Source organism: Leptodactylus fuscus, chromosome 11, assembly GCF_031893055.1.
Source record: "Leptodactylus fuscus isolate aLepFus1 chromosome 11, aLepFus1.hap2, whole genome shotgun sequence".
In the NCBI taxonomy this organism is placed as follows: Eukaryota; Metazoa; Chordata; class Amphibia; order Anura; family Leptodactylidae; genus Leptodactylus; species Leptodactylus fuscus.
The window spans coordinates 4,299,300-4,319,525 of record NC_134275.1 but is presented as its reverse complement, the minus strand read 5'-3'; the positions used below and the strand labels follow the sequence as shown (position 1 = coordinate 4,319,525).

General features: G+C 40.9%; 1 protein-coding gene across 2 annotated transcripts in view; it reads left to right on the top strand.

The window, feature by feature from the left end:
• The first annotated feature begins 6,901 nt into the window (after positions 1-6,901).
• Positions 6,902-20,226, top strand: part of CAPN6 (calpain 6) — a 31,329-nt gene continuing 18,004 nt past the window's right edge. For both annotated transcript variants that reach the window (XM_075258959.1, XM_075258958.1), the window contains exons 1-2: positions 6,902-7,043; positions 12,320-12,494. In XM_075258959.1, the coding sequence (XP_075115060.1) occupies positions 12,330-12,494 (165 nt within the window). In that variant the 5' untranslated portion in view covers positions 6,902-7,043; positions 12,320-12,329. The remainder of the gene's footprint in view (positions 7,044-12,319; positions 12,495-20,226) is intronic.

Sequence of the window (20,226 nt, the reverse complement as noted above, 5' to 3'; positions counted from 1 at the left end):
ATAGTCAGACTATACACTGATATAATACAGTCAGACTATACACTGATATAATACAGTCAGACTATACACTGATATAATACAGTCAGACTATACACTGATATAATACAGTCAGACTATATACTGATATAATACGGTCAGACTATACACTGATATAATACAGTCAGACTATACACTGATATAATACAGTCAGACTATACACTGATATAATACGGTCAGACTATACACTGATATAATACAGTCAGACTATATACTGATATAATACAGTCAGACTATATACTGATATAATACAGTCAGACTATACACTGATATAATACGGTCAGACTATACACTGATATAATACAGTCAGACTATACACTGATATAATACGGTCAGACTATACACTGATATAATACAGTCAGACTATATACTGATATAATACAGTCAGACTATACACTGATATAATACAGTCAGACTATACACTGATATAATACAGTCAGACTATACACTGATATAATACGGTCAGACTATACACTGATATAATACAGTCAGACTATATACTGATATAATACAGTCAGACTATATACTGATATAATACAGTCAGACTATACACTGATATAATACGGTCAGACTATACACTGATATAATACAGTCAGACTATACACTGATATAATACGGTCAGACTATACACTGATATAATACAGTCAGACTATATACTGATATAATACAGTCAGACTATACACTGATATAATACGGTCAGACTATACACTGATATAATACAGTCAGACTATACACTGATATAATACGGTCAGACTATACACTGATATAATACGGTCAGACTATACACTGATATAATACGGTCAGACTATACACTGATATAATACAGTCAGACTATACACTGATATAATACAGTCAGACTATACACTGATATAATACAGACTATACACTGATATAATACAGTCAGACTATACACTGATATAATACAGACTATACACTGATATAATACAGTCAGACTATACACTGATATAATACAGTCAGACTATACACTGATATAATACAGTCAGACTATACACTGATATAATACGGTCAGACTATACACTGATATAATACGGTCAGACTATACACTGATATAATACGGTCAGACTATACACTGATATAATACAGTCAGACTATACACTGATATAATACGGTCAGACTATACACTGATATAATACGGTCAGACTATACACTGATATAATACGGTCAGACTATACACTGATATAATACAGTCAGACTATACACTGATATAATATAGTCAGACTATACACTGATATAATACAGTCAGACTATACACTGATATAATACAGTCAGACTATACACTGATATAATACAGTCAGACTATACACTGATATAATACAGTCAGACTATATACTGATATAATACGGTCAGACTATACACTGATATAATACAGTCAGACTATACACTGATATAATACAGTCAGACTATACACTGATATAATACGGTCAGACTATACACTGATATAATACAGTCAGACTATATACTGATATAATACAGTCAGACTATACACTGATATAATACAGTCAGACTATATACTGATATAATACAGTCAGACTATATACTGATATAATACAGTCAGACTATACACTGATATAATACGGTCAGACTATACACTGATATAATACAGTCAGACTATACACTGATATAATACGGTCAGACTATACACTGATATAATACGGTCAGACTATATACTGATATAATACAGTCAGACTATACACTGATATAATACAGTCAGACTATACACTGATATAATACAGTCAGACTATACACTGATATAATACGGTCAGACTATACACTGATATAATACAGTCAGACTATACACTGATATAATACGGTCAGACTATACACTGATATAATACGGTCAGACTATATACTGATATAATACAGTCAGACTATACACTGATATAATACAGTCAGACTATATACTGATATAATACGGTCAGACTATACACTGATATAATACAGTCAGACTATACACTGATATAATACAGTCAGACTATACACTGATATAATACAGTCAGACTATACACTGATATAATACAGTCAGACTATATACTGATATAATACAGTCAGACTATACACTAATATAATACGGTCAGACTATACACTGATATAATACAGTCAGACTATACACTGATATAATACAGTCAGACTATACACTGATATAATACAGTCAGACTATACGCTGATATAATACAGTCAGACTATACACTGATATAATACAGTCAGACTATACACTGATATAATACAGTAAGACTAGTATACTATATACTATATACTAGTCTGATATAATACGGTCAGACTATACACTGATATAATACAGTCAGACTATACACTGATATAATACGGTCAGACTATACACTGATATAATACGGTCAGACTATACACTGATATAATACAGACAGACTATATACTGATATAATACAGTCAGACTATACACTGATATAATACGGTCAGACTATACACTGATATAATACAGTCAGACTATACACTGATATAATACAGTCAGACTATACACTGATATAATACGGTTAGACTATACACTGATATAATACAGTCAGACTATATACTGATATAATACAGTCAGACTATACACTGATATAATACAGTCAGACTATACACTGATATAATACAGACTATACACTGATATAATACAGTCAGACTATATACTGATATAATACGGTCAGACTATACACTGATATAATACGGTCAGACTATACACTGATATAATACAGACAGACTATATACTGATATAATACAGTCAGACTATACACTGATATAATACGGTCAGACTATACACTGATATAATACAGTCAGACTATACACTGATATAATACAGTCAGACTATACACTGATATAATACGGTCAGACTATACACTGATATAATACGGTCAGACTATATACTGATATAATACAGTCAGACTATACACTGATATAATACAGTCAGACTATATACTGATATAATACAGTCAGACTATACACTGATATAATACAGTCAGACTATACACTGATATAATACGGTCAGACTATATACTGATATAATACAGTCAGACTATACACTAATATAATACGGTCAGACTATACACTGATATAATACAGTCAGACTATACACTGATATAATACAGTCAGACTATACACTGATATAATACAGTCAGACTATACGCTGATATAATACAGTCAGACTATACACTGATATAATACAGTCAGACTATACACTGATATAATACAGTAAGACTAGTATACTATATACTATATACTAGTCTGATATAATACGGTCAGACTATACACTGATATAATACAGTCAGACTATACACTGATATAATACGGTCAGACTATACACTGATATAATACGGTCAGACTATACACTGATATAATACGGTCAGACTATACACTGATATAATACGGTCAGACTATACACTGATATAATACGGTCAGACTATACACTGATATAATACAGACAGACTATATACTGATATAATACAGTCAGACTATACACTGATATAATACGGTCAGACTATACACTGATATAATACAGTCAGACTATATACTGATATAATACAGTCAGACTATACACTGATATAATACAGTCAGACTATACACTGATATAATACAGTCAGACTATACACTGATATAATACAGTCAGACTATACACTGATATAATACGGTCAGACTATACACTGATATAATACAGTCAGACTATATACTGATATAATACAGTCAGACTATACACTGATATAATACAGTCAGACTATACACTGATATAATACAGTCAGACTATACACTGATATAATACAGTCAGACTATACACTGATATAATACAGTCAGACTATACACTGATATAATACAGTCAGACTATATACTGATATAATACGGTCAGACTATACACTGATATAATACAGTCAGACTATACACTGATATAATACGGTCAGACTATACACTGATATAATACAGTCAGACTATACACTGATATAATACAGTCAGACTATATACTGATATAATACAGTCAGACTATATACTGATATAATACAGTCAGACTATATACTGATATAATACAGTCAGACTATACACTGATATAATACAGTCAGACTATACACTGATATAATACAGTCAGACTATACACTGATATAATACAGTCAGACTATACGCTGATATAATACAGTCAGACTATACACTGATATAATACAGTCAGACTATACACTGATATAATACAGTAAGACTAGTATACTATATACTATATACTAGTCTGATATAATACGGTCAGACTATACACTGATATAATACAGTCAGACTATACACTGATATAATACGGTCAGACTATACACTGATATAATACGGTCAGACTATACACTGATATAATACGGTCAGACTATACACTGATATAATACAGACAGACTATATACTGATATAATACAGTCAGACTATACACTGATATAATACGGTCAGACTATACACTGATATAATACAGTCAGACTATATACTGATATAATACAGTCAGACTATACACTGATATAATACAGTCAGACTATACACTGATATAATACAGTCAGACTATACACTGATATAATACGGTCAGACTATACACTGATATAATACAGTCAGACTATACACTGATATAATACAGTCAGACTATATACTGATATAATACAGTCAGACTATATACTGATATAATACAGTCAGACTATATACTGATATAATACAGTCAGACTATACACTGATATAATACAGTCAGACTATATACTGATATAATATGCTGTATCCTCCGTGCACATATTGGCTTAAGTTTAGCTGTTTATTACATTACACATTATAGCGGTAGAGTAAACACTAGAAGTACAAGGACTGTAGACAGATGTTTTGCGCTTTCACCTATTGCGACAGCTTTGCTATTATGTAAGTGTAAGATAAATTAATCTGCTAGGAAAGAATGTAAAGCATTCGCGGCCGCCGCGCTATGGACTCCTCTAAGGGACAGAAATCCTGCATTCACCAGACAGAAGGTAAAACCTCAGAGGTTCATATGGAGGGACGGTCTCTGGTCTGAAGTGGTTATTTACCAGGGGTCTGACCAAGGGAAGGAAAGTTTGTAAAGAATGGACTGAAGGGAAGGGGTTAAGTTTATTAATGATTGACCAGGTTCACCCTGTACTATAGCGCTACACGAAGGAGAGGACACATCATCAGGCAATGGAATGGCTTCCCGTTACAAAATGATTGTCGTCATATGCTGGACATTATCGAGCCATGAAATACATGTACGGGCCAGGTCTACCAAGAGCTGATCTTATGTAGGGCTCATATAGACCATAGGGTGGCCGCTGTGTAAATGGATCTATTATGGCGCGGATCAATGATCTGAGATAGCTTCAGATAACACTAGTTGCAGGATCCCAAACTATATCTATGTCTATGAGGGATCAGTGAAATCACATATCTACCTGTATCTCCACCATAGCAACATTCTGCGTTATCCACAGGATAGATACGTGCTTATTCACCTCCAGCAAAAGAAGGGGTCCCATGCTGTAACCCATATGTTCACTACGGGACTGATGAAGACACACATGTGACCATTGCTACATTCAGGTGTGAAGGGGGGTTCAGGACCCCCATTTTCATGATCATTAGAATCCCGGTGCTTCCCAATAACCAATCACATTATCATGTATCCTGTAATTAGGTTGCACTTTATGAAGGGACCACCCCTAGATGCCCTCCATGACATCCATCAGTAAGGAGTTGGGTAGGGTTAGTTTGGGGTTCATTTCTGCAAACAATGGCACTTGCAGGATTACTGCTACTGCACCCACCTGATCAGTTGTCCCCCAAAAATACAAGTTTATATTGACCCCAAATATTCCTTTAAAAATTACAATTTGTCTTAAAAAGAAAACAAGTTATGTCAATGGGAAAATAAAAAAAGTTATGGCTCTGGGAAGACTGGGATGATCAGTATGGCAGTGGACGTCTCTGTACACTGTCTAGATCTCCATACACTGTAGCAGAGGTGCCCGCGAACTGCAACCCTGTATCCATTAATGTAAATAGGATCAGAGCTGCTTCTGCCTGGAACCCTTGTATACGGCTTCCAGCAGCTGAATATGAGGAGGGTCAAACCTCTACTGATCTGAAACAGATTATACATTATGCCTGGGTCTCAGAAAAACCCTTCAGGCCGGGGCCCCATGTTGTGAAAACACTGCATTGGCTAAGGTCTAACGCATGAATCACTTCCACTTTGCAGATACTGTAAAATTCCGCAGGCAAATTGCGGCGTTTCCAGCCCGTGGGGCCCCGGCCTTATACAGTACCTGAACAGTGGCTAATCCCATCCTCACATTGCAGAAAAAAAGCTGCTGAGATTCCCCGAGGTTTTGCAAATGGCAGCATGTCAATTATACCTATAGAAACGCCGATGTATTCCATATAGGTATCATTGGGGCATAAAGTGTGCAGAATAAAACTCTGCAGATTTACTGTGAAAAGCGCTGCGGGAAAAGCGTTTCCGCCACTGTCTTCTCGGCATTGTTTTTTGGCTGTGGTCCTTAGCCTCAAGAGAGTTGTCACTTGGATGTTGCATGGATATCTGAAAGATTAAAGGTAAAATCATAAAGCATAAAAAAATACTACCGGTTCTAGAGTCCTTCCATCCCACCATATCTCAGTATAGATATCACCACTACGTATCGCCTGGGCTGCAGCTATTCAGTAAAGGTCATTTGGAAATCATTCTACCTCTATGACAAGTTCCTCTCCCCTCCTTCCCATAATAGATCCAGAGCGTCTAAATACAACCCCCCCCCCCCCGAGTGGTGTGTAACACATAAGAATCCAGCCCTCTGCCGTGACTCACTGCCCTCCAATACAAAGCAGGAATATATTATGAAAACTTCCCGCAGGACTCCCATCTAATGTTTGGCAGCTGGATTACAGACATTGCATTGATTTCTGGGATTATTTTCTATCTCGCTGACATCAACAGCAAATACTTTAGTACGCCGCACAGCTCAGAGGTAAGACCGGCCATAAACATGTTTCTAGACTACTGAATGATATAGACTACAGCCATGTAGCAGAGCTGAGTGTGTCCCATGTAGTTGTGCTGTCACATGCAACAATGTATCATGTCTAGGAGTTACCTGTTTCCTCAGCATAGACCTATAGATACAATGTATAGACTTGCAAACAGAATCAATGACTTGTTACAATGAAATATATTCGGCGTGACGGCACCAGAACCGCAGTCCGGCAGCGCTCGCGGCCTTCACACACTCTCTAGTACTCGCCACATATTTGGCAAGCAGAAATGGATGTGAAGTGTTGATTTCTATCCACAAACCTGCAGGGTGTCAAATGTTCTTTTATGCATTTTGTGTTTGAGAGGATCAGTAGAAGATTTTTTTAGGACAAAAAGACTCCATGTAAAAAAAAAACACAGTCACAATACTCTGTAAGAGGGGCTCAGCGCTGTATACCGGAGCATTTCAGCACGTTACTGATATAGAATACGCTGTTATTTGTTATTGTAGACTTGTACGTAGCGAGAATACGAATGATGCTGTATATACGGCGCAAGCGTCACATTATAGGGCACCGTTATTCTGAATTGACCTGTGCTCAAGTACTAGGGGTTCCATATACTTTATGTATCAGAATCCTCTAGGCACCGGGTTTGTGTAGGACCGTCTGTATCGTGTACATAGATGTGAGTGGAGTTTTCTGCCTTGTACGTCAGTTTTCTGCCATTTAAGACATAATAGACGCACTTTTGTTGCGCAAATAAGATTTTCTTTTAACTCAGGACACAGATAAGATCCAGGATTTTGTAAAAACCCAAATTTATAGGTTTCTTAGAATCCGCAAGGTTTATAGGTCTCTATCATATGGTTCCTGTTTACCACTCACCATGCAAAGCCATAATGTGACCTGGGCTCAAGTGCTGGGGGGGGGAGGGGTTCATATACTTTGATGAACTCAGAACACAGATATCAGTATCCTATGGGATCAAAGATCTTGTAACACTACCCCTACCATGTGCATCGGTTTCTTAAGATCCACATGTGGTTACTGTTTACCCCTTGCCGTGCCAAGCCATAAAAAACTGCTAGTGTGACCTGGGCTCAAGTACTAGGGGGTTCTTATAAGTCAGAACACAAGTATCAGAACCATGTAGGAGGCAGGTTTTTGTAAAACTGTCTATATCATGCACATAGGTTTCTTAGGGGCAGTGTGATTATGCCTCAGGTTACTAAAAATTGCAACTTTTTGTTTTTTGCTCACTTTCCCAAAAATGAGGCATGGTGGGGCCATACAAGGCGCCAGGTTTCTTATCATTTACAAGTAAACAGAACGTAATGTGACCAATGACAGGGATGTCAAGGGGAAGCAGCACTAACCAGAAGCTGATCTGTGGGGGTCCTTGGTGTCAGACCCTCGCAGATCTAATATGGAGGATTACCTATCCTAAGAATAGGTCGTGAATGTTTTAGTTCTGCTTTTCTCTTAAGGTCCAACATAGCGAAACGCAGATAGAAATGCGTCGTGTTTATGTCACAGTTTATTTATTGTGTTTTTGCTGAGTTTCCTGTAGCGTTGATACGGTGCAATTCTCAAAACCAGCGGGCATCAGCTTTTCCACAGCGGAATACGTTTCTGCAATGGGTGGATGGGATTAGCCGGAATCGCAGGAACTGTAAAATGCGGTTGTTTGTTTTTTCTGCAGTGTCACAAAGTAGGGCTTTAGCCTTGAAGTGAATGAGTAAGGGCAGCCGTACCATTGTGGGCCACTGCACTCTTCCTCAGGCTCTGTCACCCGATCTCTCCTTATTTTGTCCCCGCTGACAGTCAAGCTGGACTATTTCGGGCACAGCTGTAGCCCATTCAGTCAGCAGAAGTCTGACCCCACTGATCTAATAGGAGAGATCACCACTGAAAATACGTCATCAATATAAAAGTCCTAGAAAAGCCCATTGAGGACGGCTCCAGATACAATGTTGCTTTTCTGTTATGGAATAGAACTTGGAAAAGATACAATGTATCAGAATACCAGAAGTATAAGGAAAATGTTTGTTCTCATACCGTGTACCAATAACAGATGTAAGATTTTTCATCCAGCAAGAATCTGCAGCAGAAATTGACCTGCAGTTTGGTACATCAGTTTATGCTGCCAATATTTATTGTGAATGTCACCCTTTAGCGAATGGCAAATCCTCAGCATTTCCAAAAAAAAACCACAGCAAAATACATACAGTACCTTTCCTTGCATTTTTTTCCTCCTGCAAATTCCCTGCAAAAATGAAGAGGAAAGAATGAAAATGTGGATTGACAATAAATCAGCAGCTAGTTAGAGACTGTGTCCAATGTCCTGCACATTCTGATCCTTGTCATGTGGATTAGTTACAGAGCAATCCTATTTATTACAGCGAGATCACTTACAGCAGGATGGGGGTGAAGTAGTAAAATAGCCGTCCGGGAGATGCTGCTTTATGGAGGAATACCATCGGGGTTTGCTTATAATGATTATGGAATTTTCAGCCTTTATTGTTATGAATTGAGTTGTGATTCAATTTTATTCACATTGTAATTCTCATGTGATGAACAATACAGATAAATAGCTGTAAAATAATCGCTATATCCCTTTAGGAACAGAGAATGTAAGAGGGGGAGGAACAGCCTCTCTGGAGGGATATCTGCAATGCAAAAAATAAAATACATTTACTATATAAAAAAACTGATACTATACAGTAATACTTCTCTAATCCGACATCAATGGCTCCTGATGGGTTCTGAATTATCATATGCTCATAAAAACAATAGGAAACTAACTAGTAAGAGCAAGGGAGAAAATATAGAATAAGACTAAGGAGTGTGTGCATTCCGCTGGGTTTCCGTCTTCAGCCCCGGCGAACTGGACAAGGGACAGAAACCCAGCAGTCAGGTTTAAAATCCATTCACTTAAATAGTAAATAGTTGCACCTAAATGGCTCCATAGTCTCCAATATACTTGAATGGTATGTTCAGTAGTCAGCTCAATAGGCAATGTGTATATCACATGGCAGAAATCCAAGGGTGAGCCGTAGATTTCTGTTGTGAATCTGCTTCGTAGTTGTACTTTGCACTGTGGCCAGTCCAACAAGGATTAGCCCCATTGTCATTCCATATGGCCAACCCTTGGCTTTTCCCCATGAATTGAATAGGGTTTTACAACCCTGTTTGGCTATCTCCGGGGACTTACGAAAATGATGTTTTTCAGTAATTTTTTTTTTTTTTTTTACATTAAGAATTTTATTTAGAAATTTTTGTGATAACACAAAGAACCTGTCAAACAAGACATCAACAATAACGGGTGTAGATGGCGGAGGGAAGGTCAGGGGACGGAGGGGAGAACAACAAATGGCAGGTGGGGAGAAGGAAGGAGTCTTGGGGGGAAGAGGGAAACAATCGCTCAGTCGCAGCAAAGTCAGGTACTTAATATAGGAACAAAAACCTACCTAATGTCATGTTGGAAGGGAAGAAAGAAAGACAAGAGGAGGGTGAGAAAGGAGGACAAGGGGACACGAGGGGAGGGCAGACTGGAATTCAGTGGAGTAGTCGAAATGGTTCCACGGGAGCCACGTTTGTTGGTTGGCTCTATCGTCATGCTTTAGTTCTGCAAGGAGATTTTTCATGCTGTGTCGGCTTAAGACCACCTGAAGCCAAGACAGTAGAGAAGAAGGCATTGGGGATTTTGGGTCTAGGGATAAAGGATCTCGCTGTTACTAATAGGAAACCTATTGCGGGTGTGCTGAGGGGGAAGAGAGAGAGGAGCTGGGTCATCTTCCAAAGCATTGCCAGTCTTCCAACTCAATGGGACTTAGTAGTGTACATCCCCACCAGACATGTGTCATCGTGCCTCGGTCAATGATCCATCTCCAGCATCGGTCCAAAGTGAAGGGGTAAATGTCATGAAGGACCGAGGAGACTCTCTACCACCTAGAGAGGATCTTATACTTTGTCCCCTGCGCGTGGCAAGATATCGAGAACTAAATTCTCTATAGTCTTCAACATTGTACAAAAATATCACATCACCCTGCTCAAACCTGAAATAAACCATTAGATTTGGGTAGCAAACCCCCATACAAACATAGAAATGCGACGTCTCTGAGACTTTTTGCTATATATGAGCAAGCTCTTGTCATACGTCTGTCTATAAATAACACAAGCGGTATGTAGTCGTGGGCCGAGTGTGCAGACATTGCAGAATTAAATTATTCCTGACAAGTCTGTTTGGATACGATGCAAGGCCTAAGGCTCCTTGGTGCAGCATACCAAGGATAAGTATTGAGCGACATACTCAGTGAAAGTGTTTTGTGTTCTCCATATTGGATAGAACCATCACAATCGCCTGGTGCAGCATCTCCATTGTAGCAGGACGCACAGTGCTCTGACCTCAGTCCCATGGGATTCTCCTCTGACCCAGGGACTGTTGGACAGACCATCCCACTTGTTGCATTGGTACTCAAGAGACTTCTAGTTCTGCCTCTAACTTTGTGTGCAGCAGTTTTAGCAGTTTTCCCCTGTTCTATCTGTTTGCATTTCTCCCTTAGCTGAAAGATAGAGATCGGCTACTGTACGAGGGTAGAAAAAAAAATGCCTGCTCTTTTAAACCGCGCATCGTTGTCTCTTATTTTGCAGCTCAGCCATAAAATATTAGACACCAGACCCAAACCAAGCGTGAACGTGACCCTGCGTCCTATAAAATGCAGCCCCCTTAGATGTTATTATACAGCACACATGCAATGTGTAACTCTATCTGCAATCTGTTCTTGGGCCCAGGCCTGTAATATTTTAGCAGGGTGTGGGCTAATTCATTTTCTAGATGATATTTTTGTTGGGCTTGACCTGGTGTCAGCATGACGTATGTTGAAAATACAATCCTCAAAGCGCGGCCAGATCTCCAACCACCCACCAATATTATTGTTCTAAGACATTTATTGTATTACGTAATCCCCAAAATAACCTAAATTGCAACTTTTAGGCCCTATTCACACACATCAGTTTTTGGTCAGTGTTTTGCATCTGTGATTGTAAAGAGCAGTTGAAAACACAGTACGGTTGCAAATCTTTCCATGATATCTTATCAGGGGTTTTGGCTTAGTGCGAATAACTGATGTGTGTGAATGAGGGCTTAGGCTGCAATAACATGTTCTGGCTTTTGCATGTGGATGTTGCTCAACTAAGAAAATGCAAAAATCTGGACCTCTTGCATATAATTATACTGAGGGTTTTTTTTTATCATTTTAACTTTCAGTAGAAAAGCCATGGCCTCTCCGGTCAGACACCTGAAACATCAGGATTACTCCCAGCTGAAGAGCGAATGCAGGAAAGCTGGGAAATTGTTTGAAGATCCAGAATTCCCAGCAGCAGATGAATCCTTGTTCTACAGCAAAGCACCTCCACATAGAATAGAGTGGAAACGGCCCGGGGTAAGTGGCTTATATACAAGTGCAGATTGCCCTGACGGAATAACAAACGTAGATGTGAACCAGGACTAACTGGAACAGGTTCAGAGCTCGCTCCCTGAAGACTAAACGTCTCCCTCCTTCTAGAACCCTGAGAGCAGAAGTAACCTCCACCTAAACAGAAGCATAGGGAAGGGTTAACTCCTTGCAAAAATGCAAGCCGGTGTTAGTCTGCGTTTACATGCACATTCTACTGGTCCATTGTAGGACCAGAAAAGAAAAAATGCAAAACTAGCAGATACAAACCAAGGACCTCAATGACTATATTGGGGTCTGTAGAACGTCCATTGAAAGTCTGTTGCTTTTAACTGAAATCATTGCACAAAATGTTGGGCTTACAGCACTCTCTTACCTGGTGATTGATGATGGATCTGCACCAGACAATGTGATCTTAGCCTTGAAGAGTATAAGATGATCCTTTGAAAAAGATCTCAGAGAATGGTCAATTTGCTTAAAGACGACCTTCCACGTCCTTGGACACGTGCTTTTATATACCGCAGATTTCAGCACACTGTCAGCTTTCCCGTTATGTGCCCCGGGGCTGGAGATATCGGTGCAATTATCAATAGGTCAGCCTGGGCTGTAAGGACGCCCCTCCAGTACTGTCCATAGCTCTATACTGTCAGAGGGAACGTCCTCACAGCTTAGCGTCATGGCTGGGCGGTAAGGAGCGCCCCTTCTGATAGTACAGAGCTATGAACAAGCACTGTCAGGAGAGGCGTCCTTACAGCCCAGCTAGACTGTCAGGAATATCCTTCTGATGGTGAAGGGCTATTTGTACTTGCACCGATTTCTCTTCCCCCGGGGACACATAACAGAAAAGCCGAGAGTGCTGAATCCAGCGCACCATCAGCTTTCTAGTGGTATATAAACCGCATATACCACTTTAAGCAGAGAAATATATGGCACACGCAGTGCTATGCTCCACCAGTACAGTACAGGAACTACTCAGATGTGTCTGTCTCGCCCCGGAGTCATGTCTGTACTTCTGTGTGTGTAATTCCACCGGGGGACCCAAACGATGGAGAGCCACCATGCTAATAGAGTGATCGCCCACATACACTGGCCGACCCCATAGGAAACCTTGGCTCTCCAGCTGTTGCAAAACTACAACTCCCAGCATGCATACCTGCTCTGCTGTTCTTGGAACTCCCATGGAAGTGACTGGAGCATGCTGGGAGTTGTAGTTTCACAGCAGCTGGAGAGCCGAGGTTCCCTACCCCTGCCATAGACTAGACTTCATATTGAAAGCAGTGGAGAGAAAAGTCCTCCAAGCCAATTTCTAGCGGTTTCTGTGGTGTAATATCTAACAGGCCCTGGCACAGACGTCAGCCTGATTCAGCTAGCATTGCTATATTTGGTTTTGCTTTGTATCGGAATATTCTTGCGATCCTCCTCTTCTTGTTCTGACCTGCTGACATGATGTTTCTTTCTATATGATGGATTGTTCTAACAGCATTGATTGCTCAGGAATGGTGGGGGCTAGAGAAAACATTCCAACTCTGCCAGAAACAGCGGAGCAGCGACTATTACTTTATGTAAAGAGCTGGACTTGTTGGAAGTAGTGAAAGGTCCTCTTTAAGAGAATATAGGACGAAGGATAATTGTACTGTGCCCCAGAAGGTAGAGGTGGTCCTGTCTGTAGCTGATCATGTCATGTTGTGCTAAGACATCATGGGATTAATATCAGAGACTTTAAGTATATCCTATCTTATATATCTGAGCTTCCCTGTGCCCGGCTATCTAATAGGTAAACCATGCTAACTATAAAGGACCCCTCCCCCACCATTGCTCCTTGAGTCACAGCTGGTGCACTCTTGTCCTCTGCACATAACAAGGGTCTTGGAGAGGAACTATATTTGCAAGATTATCCTCTAGGGCACATTTGTAGCTAAATACAAATAACATTTCACTTCCAGCCATAAAACACAAAGCAAAAAAGTCATCTGCAAATCTCAAGTCAACACAAACCCCATCACCGCCACCACACCATACAAGTTCCCACAAATTCTGCCATCAACGACCTATTGCATCTTCGGTGTTCTGCTGAGATGCTGTTACCAGGAGACCTGACCTAAGAAAAGTTCTTACAGATCAGGACAAACAATATGTGCCAGTAAGTTTGCAGAAATGATTCATTGAAGACTTTGTCTGGCGGCCGCCTCTGTGCTGAGAGATTCGAGCTGAAATGTCTCCTGGCGAAGTCAACAAAACAAACCTCATGACTTCCCATTGTCTCTTACTGCCGTGAATACGGATTTATTTCTCAGATTGCTGGGAGGCGTCTGGTTTACATGAAGACCCAGCTGGAAGTTGTTACTGCGGCGGAGACTTCGACAAATATTCTGGTGCCTAATAATCTGCAAATACAACCAATAATCTGATATTTGTCCAGTCTAATAATCTGTGCATTCAGAATATAATCTGATTCCAATGCAATCCATTCCAATCTAGTAATCTGTAAATGCAACCAATAATCCCATACACATGCTCGGCTGGAGGGTCCAACACATCTGCACAGTCATTTCACTTGTAAAATCCCCATTATTGTATAATATAGAATCCATGTTATTTTGGGGGTACACGGAATATACAGTAGCTTATAGGTTTCTTACACCATCCTAGAAAGTGACTTGCAGCTTATTGTAAAGATTCACAGTCTGTTTGCTCTTAGCTCAGTGTCAGATATGGAAAGTGGTGTCACATTGTATGTTATAAGGAATAGAATGACAATTCCGCGGTTTGAGATTTGCTACTTTTTTTTATAAGTAGATTTGTAAATTTGTCATGAGTTAAGTTGAATGTGGCTCATAGAGATCCAGGACTAGTATTCCTTGTTGGTAGGTGAAAGATTTCCAGTTTACCATCATCTGCATCTTTTTTACCGTACTGAATTAGTCTCCAGTCCAGTGTTTCCTTTTCAGGCTTTGGGAACCCCTGGAAAAAACTTTAATAGGCAGAACCCCCTCCCAAAAACATCAGTGTTAAGTTAGTATTAACTGCATCAGTAAGCAGTTAGTATTGCAGGTTATCACTTTACAGGTAACTAATAATAATGTTCCCCAGTGTCACCAGGATAGTAATAATGTTCCCCAGTGGTTCTCAGGCAAGTAATGATGGTCCCCTGGAAGTCCCAATGCAAGTAAATATCCTCCCCAATGGCCTGCAAGCAAGTAAAAGTAGTCCTCAGTGCCCCCTAAACAAGTAATAATGTTCCACAGTGGTTCCCAGGCAAGTAATGATGGTCCTCAGTGACACCCAGCCAAGTAATGATGGTCCTCAGTGACACCCAGCCAAGTATTGATGGTCCTCAGTGACACCCAGCCAAGTAATGATGGTCCTCAGTGACACCCAGCCAAGTAATGATGGTCCTCAGTGACACCCAGCCAAGTAATGATGGTCCTCAGTGACACCCAGCCAAGTAATGATGGTCCTCAGTGACACCCAGCCAAGTAATGATGGTCCTCAGTGACACCCAGCCAAGTAATGATGGTCCTCAGTGACACCCAGCCAAGTAATGATGGTCCTCAGTGACACCAAGCCTAGTTATGATGGTCCTCAATGACACCAATCCAAGTAATGATGGTCCTCAGTGACACCCAGCCAAGTAATGATGGTACTCAGTGACACCCAGCCAAGTAATGATGGTCCTCCGTGACACCCAGCCAAGTAATGATGGTCCTCAGTGACACCCAGCCAAGTAATGATGGTCCTCAGTGACACCCAGCCAAGTAATGATGGTCCTCAGTGACACCCAGCCAAGTAATGATGGTCCTCAGTGACACCCAGCCAAGTAATAATGGTCCTCAGTGACACCCATCCAAGTAATGATGGTCCTCAGTGACACCCATCCAAGTAATGATGGTCCACAGTGACACCAACCCAAGTAATGATGGTCCTCAATGACACCAACCCAAGTAATGATGGTCCTCAGTGACACCCATCCAAGTAATGATGGTCCTCAGTGACACCCATCCAAGTAATGATGGTCCTCAGTGACACCCAGACAAGTAATGATGGTCCTCAGTGACACCCAGACAAGTAATGATGGTCCTAAGTGACACCCAGACAAGTAATGATGGTCCTCAGTGACACCCATCCAAGTAATGATGGTCCTCAGTGACACCCAGACAAGTAATGATGGTCCTAAGTGACACCCAGACAAGTAATGATGGTCCTCAGTGACACCCATCCAAGTAATGATGGTCTCTTGGAAGTCTTCAGGTAATTAAATAAGCTCCCCAGTGGCCTGCAGGCATGTAATAGTGGTCCCTTATTCCCAAGTGGTCCCTTACCCCATGCAAGTAATATTGTTCCATGTGGTTTCCAGACAAGTAATGATGGTCCTCAGTGACACCACGCCAAGTAATGATGGTCCCCTGGAAGTCCCCAAGTAATTAAATAGTCTCCCAGTGGTTCCCAGGCAGGTAATATTGGTCCCTAGTGGCCCCAAGACAAGTAGTAAAGCTCCCCAGTGTCCGACAGACAAAGAATAATGCTCCAGAATGGCTAGTTGTGCCATATAAATAAGAAATAGTAACTTATCCATCCTCATTCCTTCGCATCTCCACTCAGTGTCTACAGGTTTCCATTGAGCCACAGACATCACTAGCAGATGTCTGAATGGTGGAGCAGGAAGCTTATGATTGTATTGAACTACAGTATAATGGTCTCGATCTACTTGAATGACGACCTATTCCCCCTAGAGTGTCCCGCCATATCGCATGCCATATAATATAAATGTAACAATACAATGCTAGGGGTGGATACTGACTAAACTTACAATGACACTGTAACATCCCATATTCTAGTCTAACATTCCATGTATGGAGAAGGCCACGGGGGCTGCTGATATAACCTCTCGTCTGCCTTATTTGTCATAATTAAATTACTTGTTTATTTCGCAATGTGTCATTATTAAAACTGGCTGATCTGAGGTTCTGGCTCCGAAGAGCTCGTTCCATCAATTGAAACAAAACATGTGTCTTGGGCTGTTCATGCTTTGTCTTGAGACGAGTCTCCAGTGTAAGTCTGATCCCGCCAGACGCCATAAATCTACACGACTTACTAAATGTATTGTAGAAAAGTCTGTGACAGATCAGGCTCCGTAGCTGGCGGAATCCGAACTCTGCGCTATGTGCAATTCACAACCCAATGGAGCCGGCAGAGGATTAACGTGATGGAGAGAATTTACTGAACTAGAAGTCGGAGAAGACGGAAATAATTCCAACAGAACAATACACGGACCTTCAAAGTAACGGAGAATGTTATTGTATTAATAGGCAGTAAAATACACCAGGCCGGAATCTCATCCGATTACTTAGACCTAGAATAAGAAAACTGCAACACTGTGTAACCTGGGCAGATGATGGAAGTGAACGTCATTGTAATCTCACACACACTGGCCTTACAGCAGAAGTTTAGGGCACACTTAGGAGCTTTCTCCATTATTCATTACTAGCTGTACCCGCGACTTCGTCCACAGCCCCCTGACCCTGGCGTGAACCACCTGCAGCGCGGGTCTCTTTCCTTGCGGCCACCGCAGGTCCCTCCTCCAGGGTGGTGGGTCGGGAGGCCATGGGCTCGCTACTGCGTCTCAGACCCCCCTTTCCCGCTACCCGCGCCGCCGGCCCCTTACCCCCATTTAGAGATTACAGTGCCTCCTACATCTCCCCCTTCCCCCCCCAGCACCAGCCATCCGTGACCCCGGTGACCCTAACCCCCCCTCCCTTCCACATGTGCAATCTGGGCCCCCGCTCTACTCACCTTCGGCCCTGTGGTCCCATTTCAACCCCCACCAGGCCCCCTCCCTAATCAAAATTCGCCACAAATCTATGGGGCCGCTGTCCTGGCTTCCAATCCCGCCCACACACCGCCATGCGCCTATAGGAGTTAGGTGTGACTACCAGCGCTGACGTCATGCCCGGGTTGGCAGCGGAGAAGGAGAGAACTTTTGAGGGTCGTGGTGACGTTTTGGGATGTGACACATTTAAAGTAGCCTATTACCCCTTCCTGGCCAATATGTAGGTGTGTGAGATTTGTAAGAAATCCGTTCAGCCATTTGGGTGTGATTGAGGAACAAACATCCAAACTTTCACATTTATAATATTAATAGGATTATTGAGGTTAGGGCAGACTTAGGAGCTCTCTCCATTATTATTGAGGTTAGGGTTTGCATTAGTTCTCTGCTCCCACTTATATAAAAGCAGAGCCTTGGCATCAATAGCCACATTGTGGGTGTTGCCATATTTTCCTCCTAAGATATCACATCAGACATTGTGCTACAGATTAAAAGAGAACACTGTTCATATTCTGGAGACAACTGAAAATCGCATTGCAATGTAGAAGCGATGAGCAAATGGAGAAACTTTGTAATGTAGAGTTACAGGACCGGATGGGATGTGACACTGAAAAAGACTATTGAGGCTTCGAGTTTATCTGGACTATTGCCCTTTACCAGCGCCCCGAGCAAGAAAACAGAGTGGAAATGTGAAGACATAAATAGCAAATCTCTCCCATTGATAAGCCATCACTTATTATACTCATGTTGCCATTTGCTCAATTTTACAACAGTGGAACTCCATAGGTGACAAGTCCAATCTACACCCAGGACAAGGGCGTGTTCTCTGCTGATCGGCATGACGTCGTACAATATTGGTAACAGCCACCAGTATATACAGTATGTCCATTTCCCTATCCTAGGACTGTATATGTACATGTATACTCCTTGGTTATAGAGGAAACAGAATAGAATTAATCAGCAGAAACAGAACGATGAGACGTTTTCCTCTCTTCGCGCGCCCCATTAGTCTACCTCATAGGCCGCATGACAAACGATTTCCAATCCAACGTTCAGTGTGAATTGTTATTTTAACTAGGAAAAAAAGAACATAAAACTGGAGGTGCAGATGGGAGAGATTCTTTGTATCCTTAAGGGAGCCATTAAACGCCAACAGCTGCTTCTCTGTAAAACCGGCCGACGCTTTATAGAAAAAGCTTTACCGTAACCTTTACTTAAAGGAGAAGGATTCTATTGTGTTGTAAAGTATATTATTATTTATTTATGTAGTACCATTAATTCCATGGTGCTTTACATACTCTGTGTTACTTCTTATTTCATATACACATAGTATATGGGGTCAGAGCTCCCAGTTCATACACTTCTATGTGACTATATCTGGATGCTATTGATCTGTGCATGTGCATTGCAGGTCGATACATGTGAATACTATGTGTTACATGTGTTACTATGGTGATACTATACATTGTTATCACTTGTAGACTGAGATTGATTGTAAATGTTGCCTTTAGTAGTTCAATATATTTCACACTGTTAAATGAAGCAGAATCCCACCTATCCATACTATGTCCAGTATATCTGTCCTATACCTAAACCGTAGCTCTCCCCTCTGCAAGCTCTATCTCTAATTCTCAATTGTCCCTGCGCTGGAGGTGGGGGCGGCTGCTATGATTTTGGCACATACAGGGATAGTTTGTAGAGTTTGACTCCTATCTCAGGAGCCGCAGAGGCGATAGAGCTACTGAGCAGTAATAATGGGAATTAAGCACTTTGGTGAGATAGAAAACCTACTATTAGCTGCAGCAGCATTTTTCAAATATGGCAGATAGCATTGAGCTACAATGACTATTACAAGGGGGGAAAAGTCTATTAAAGATGCAATAGCTTTTCCAATTT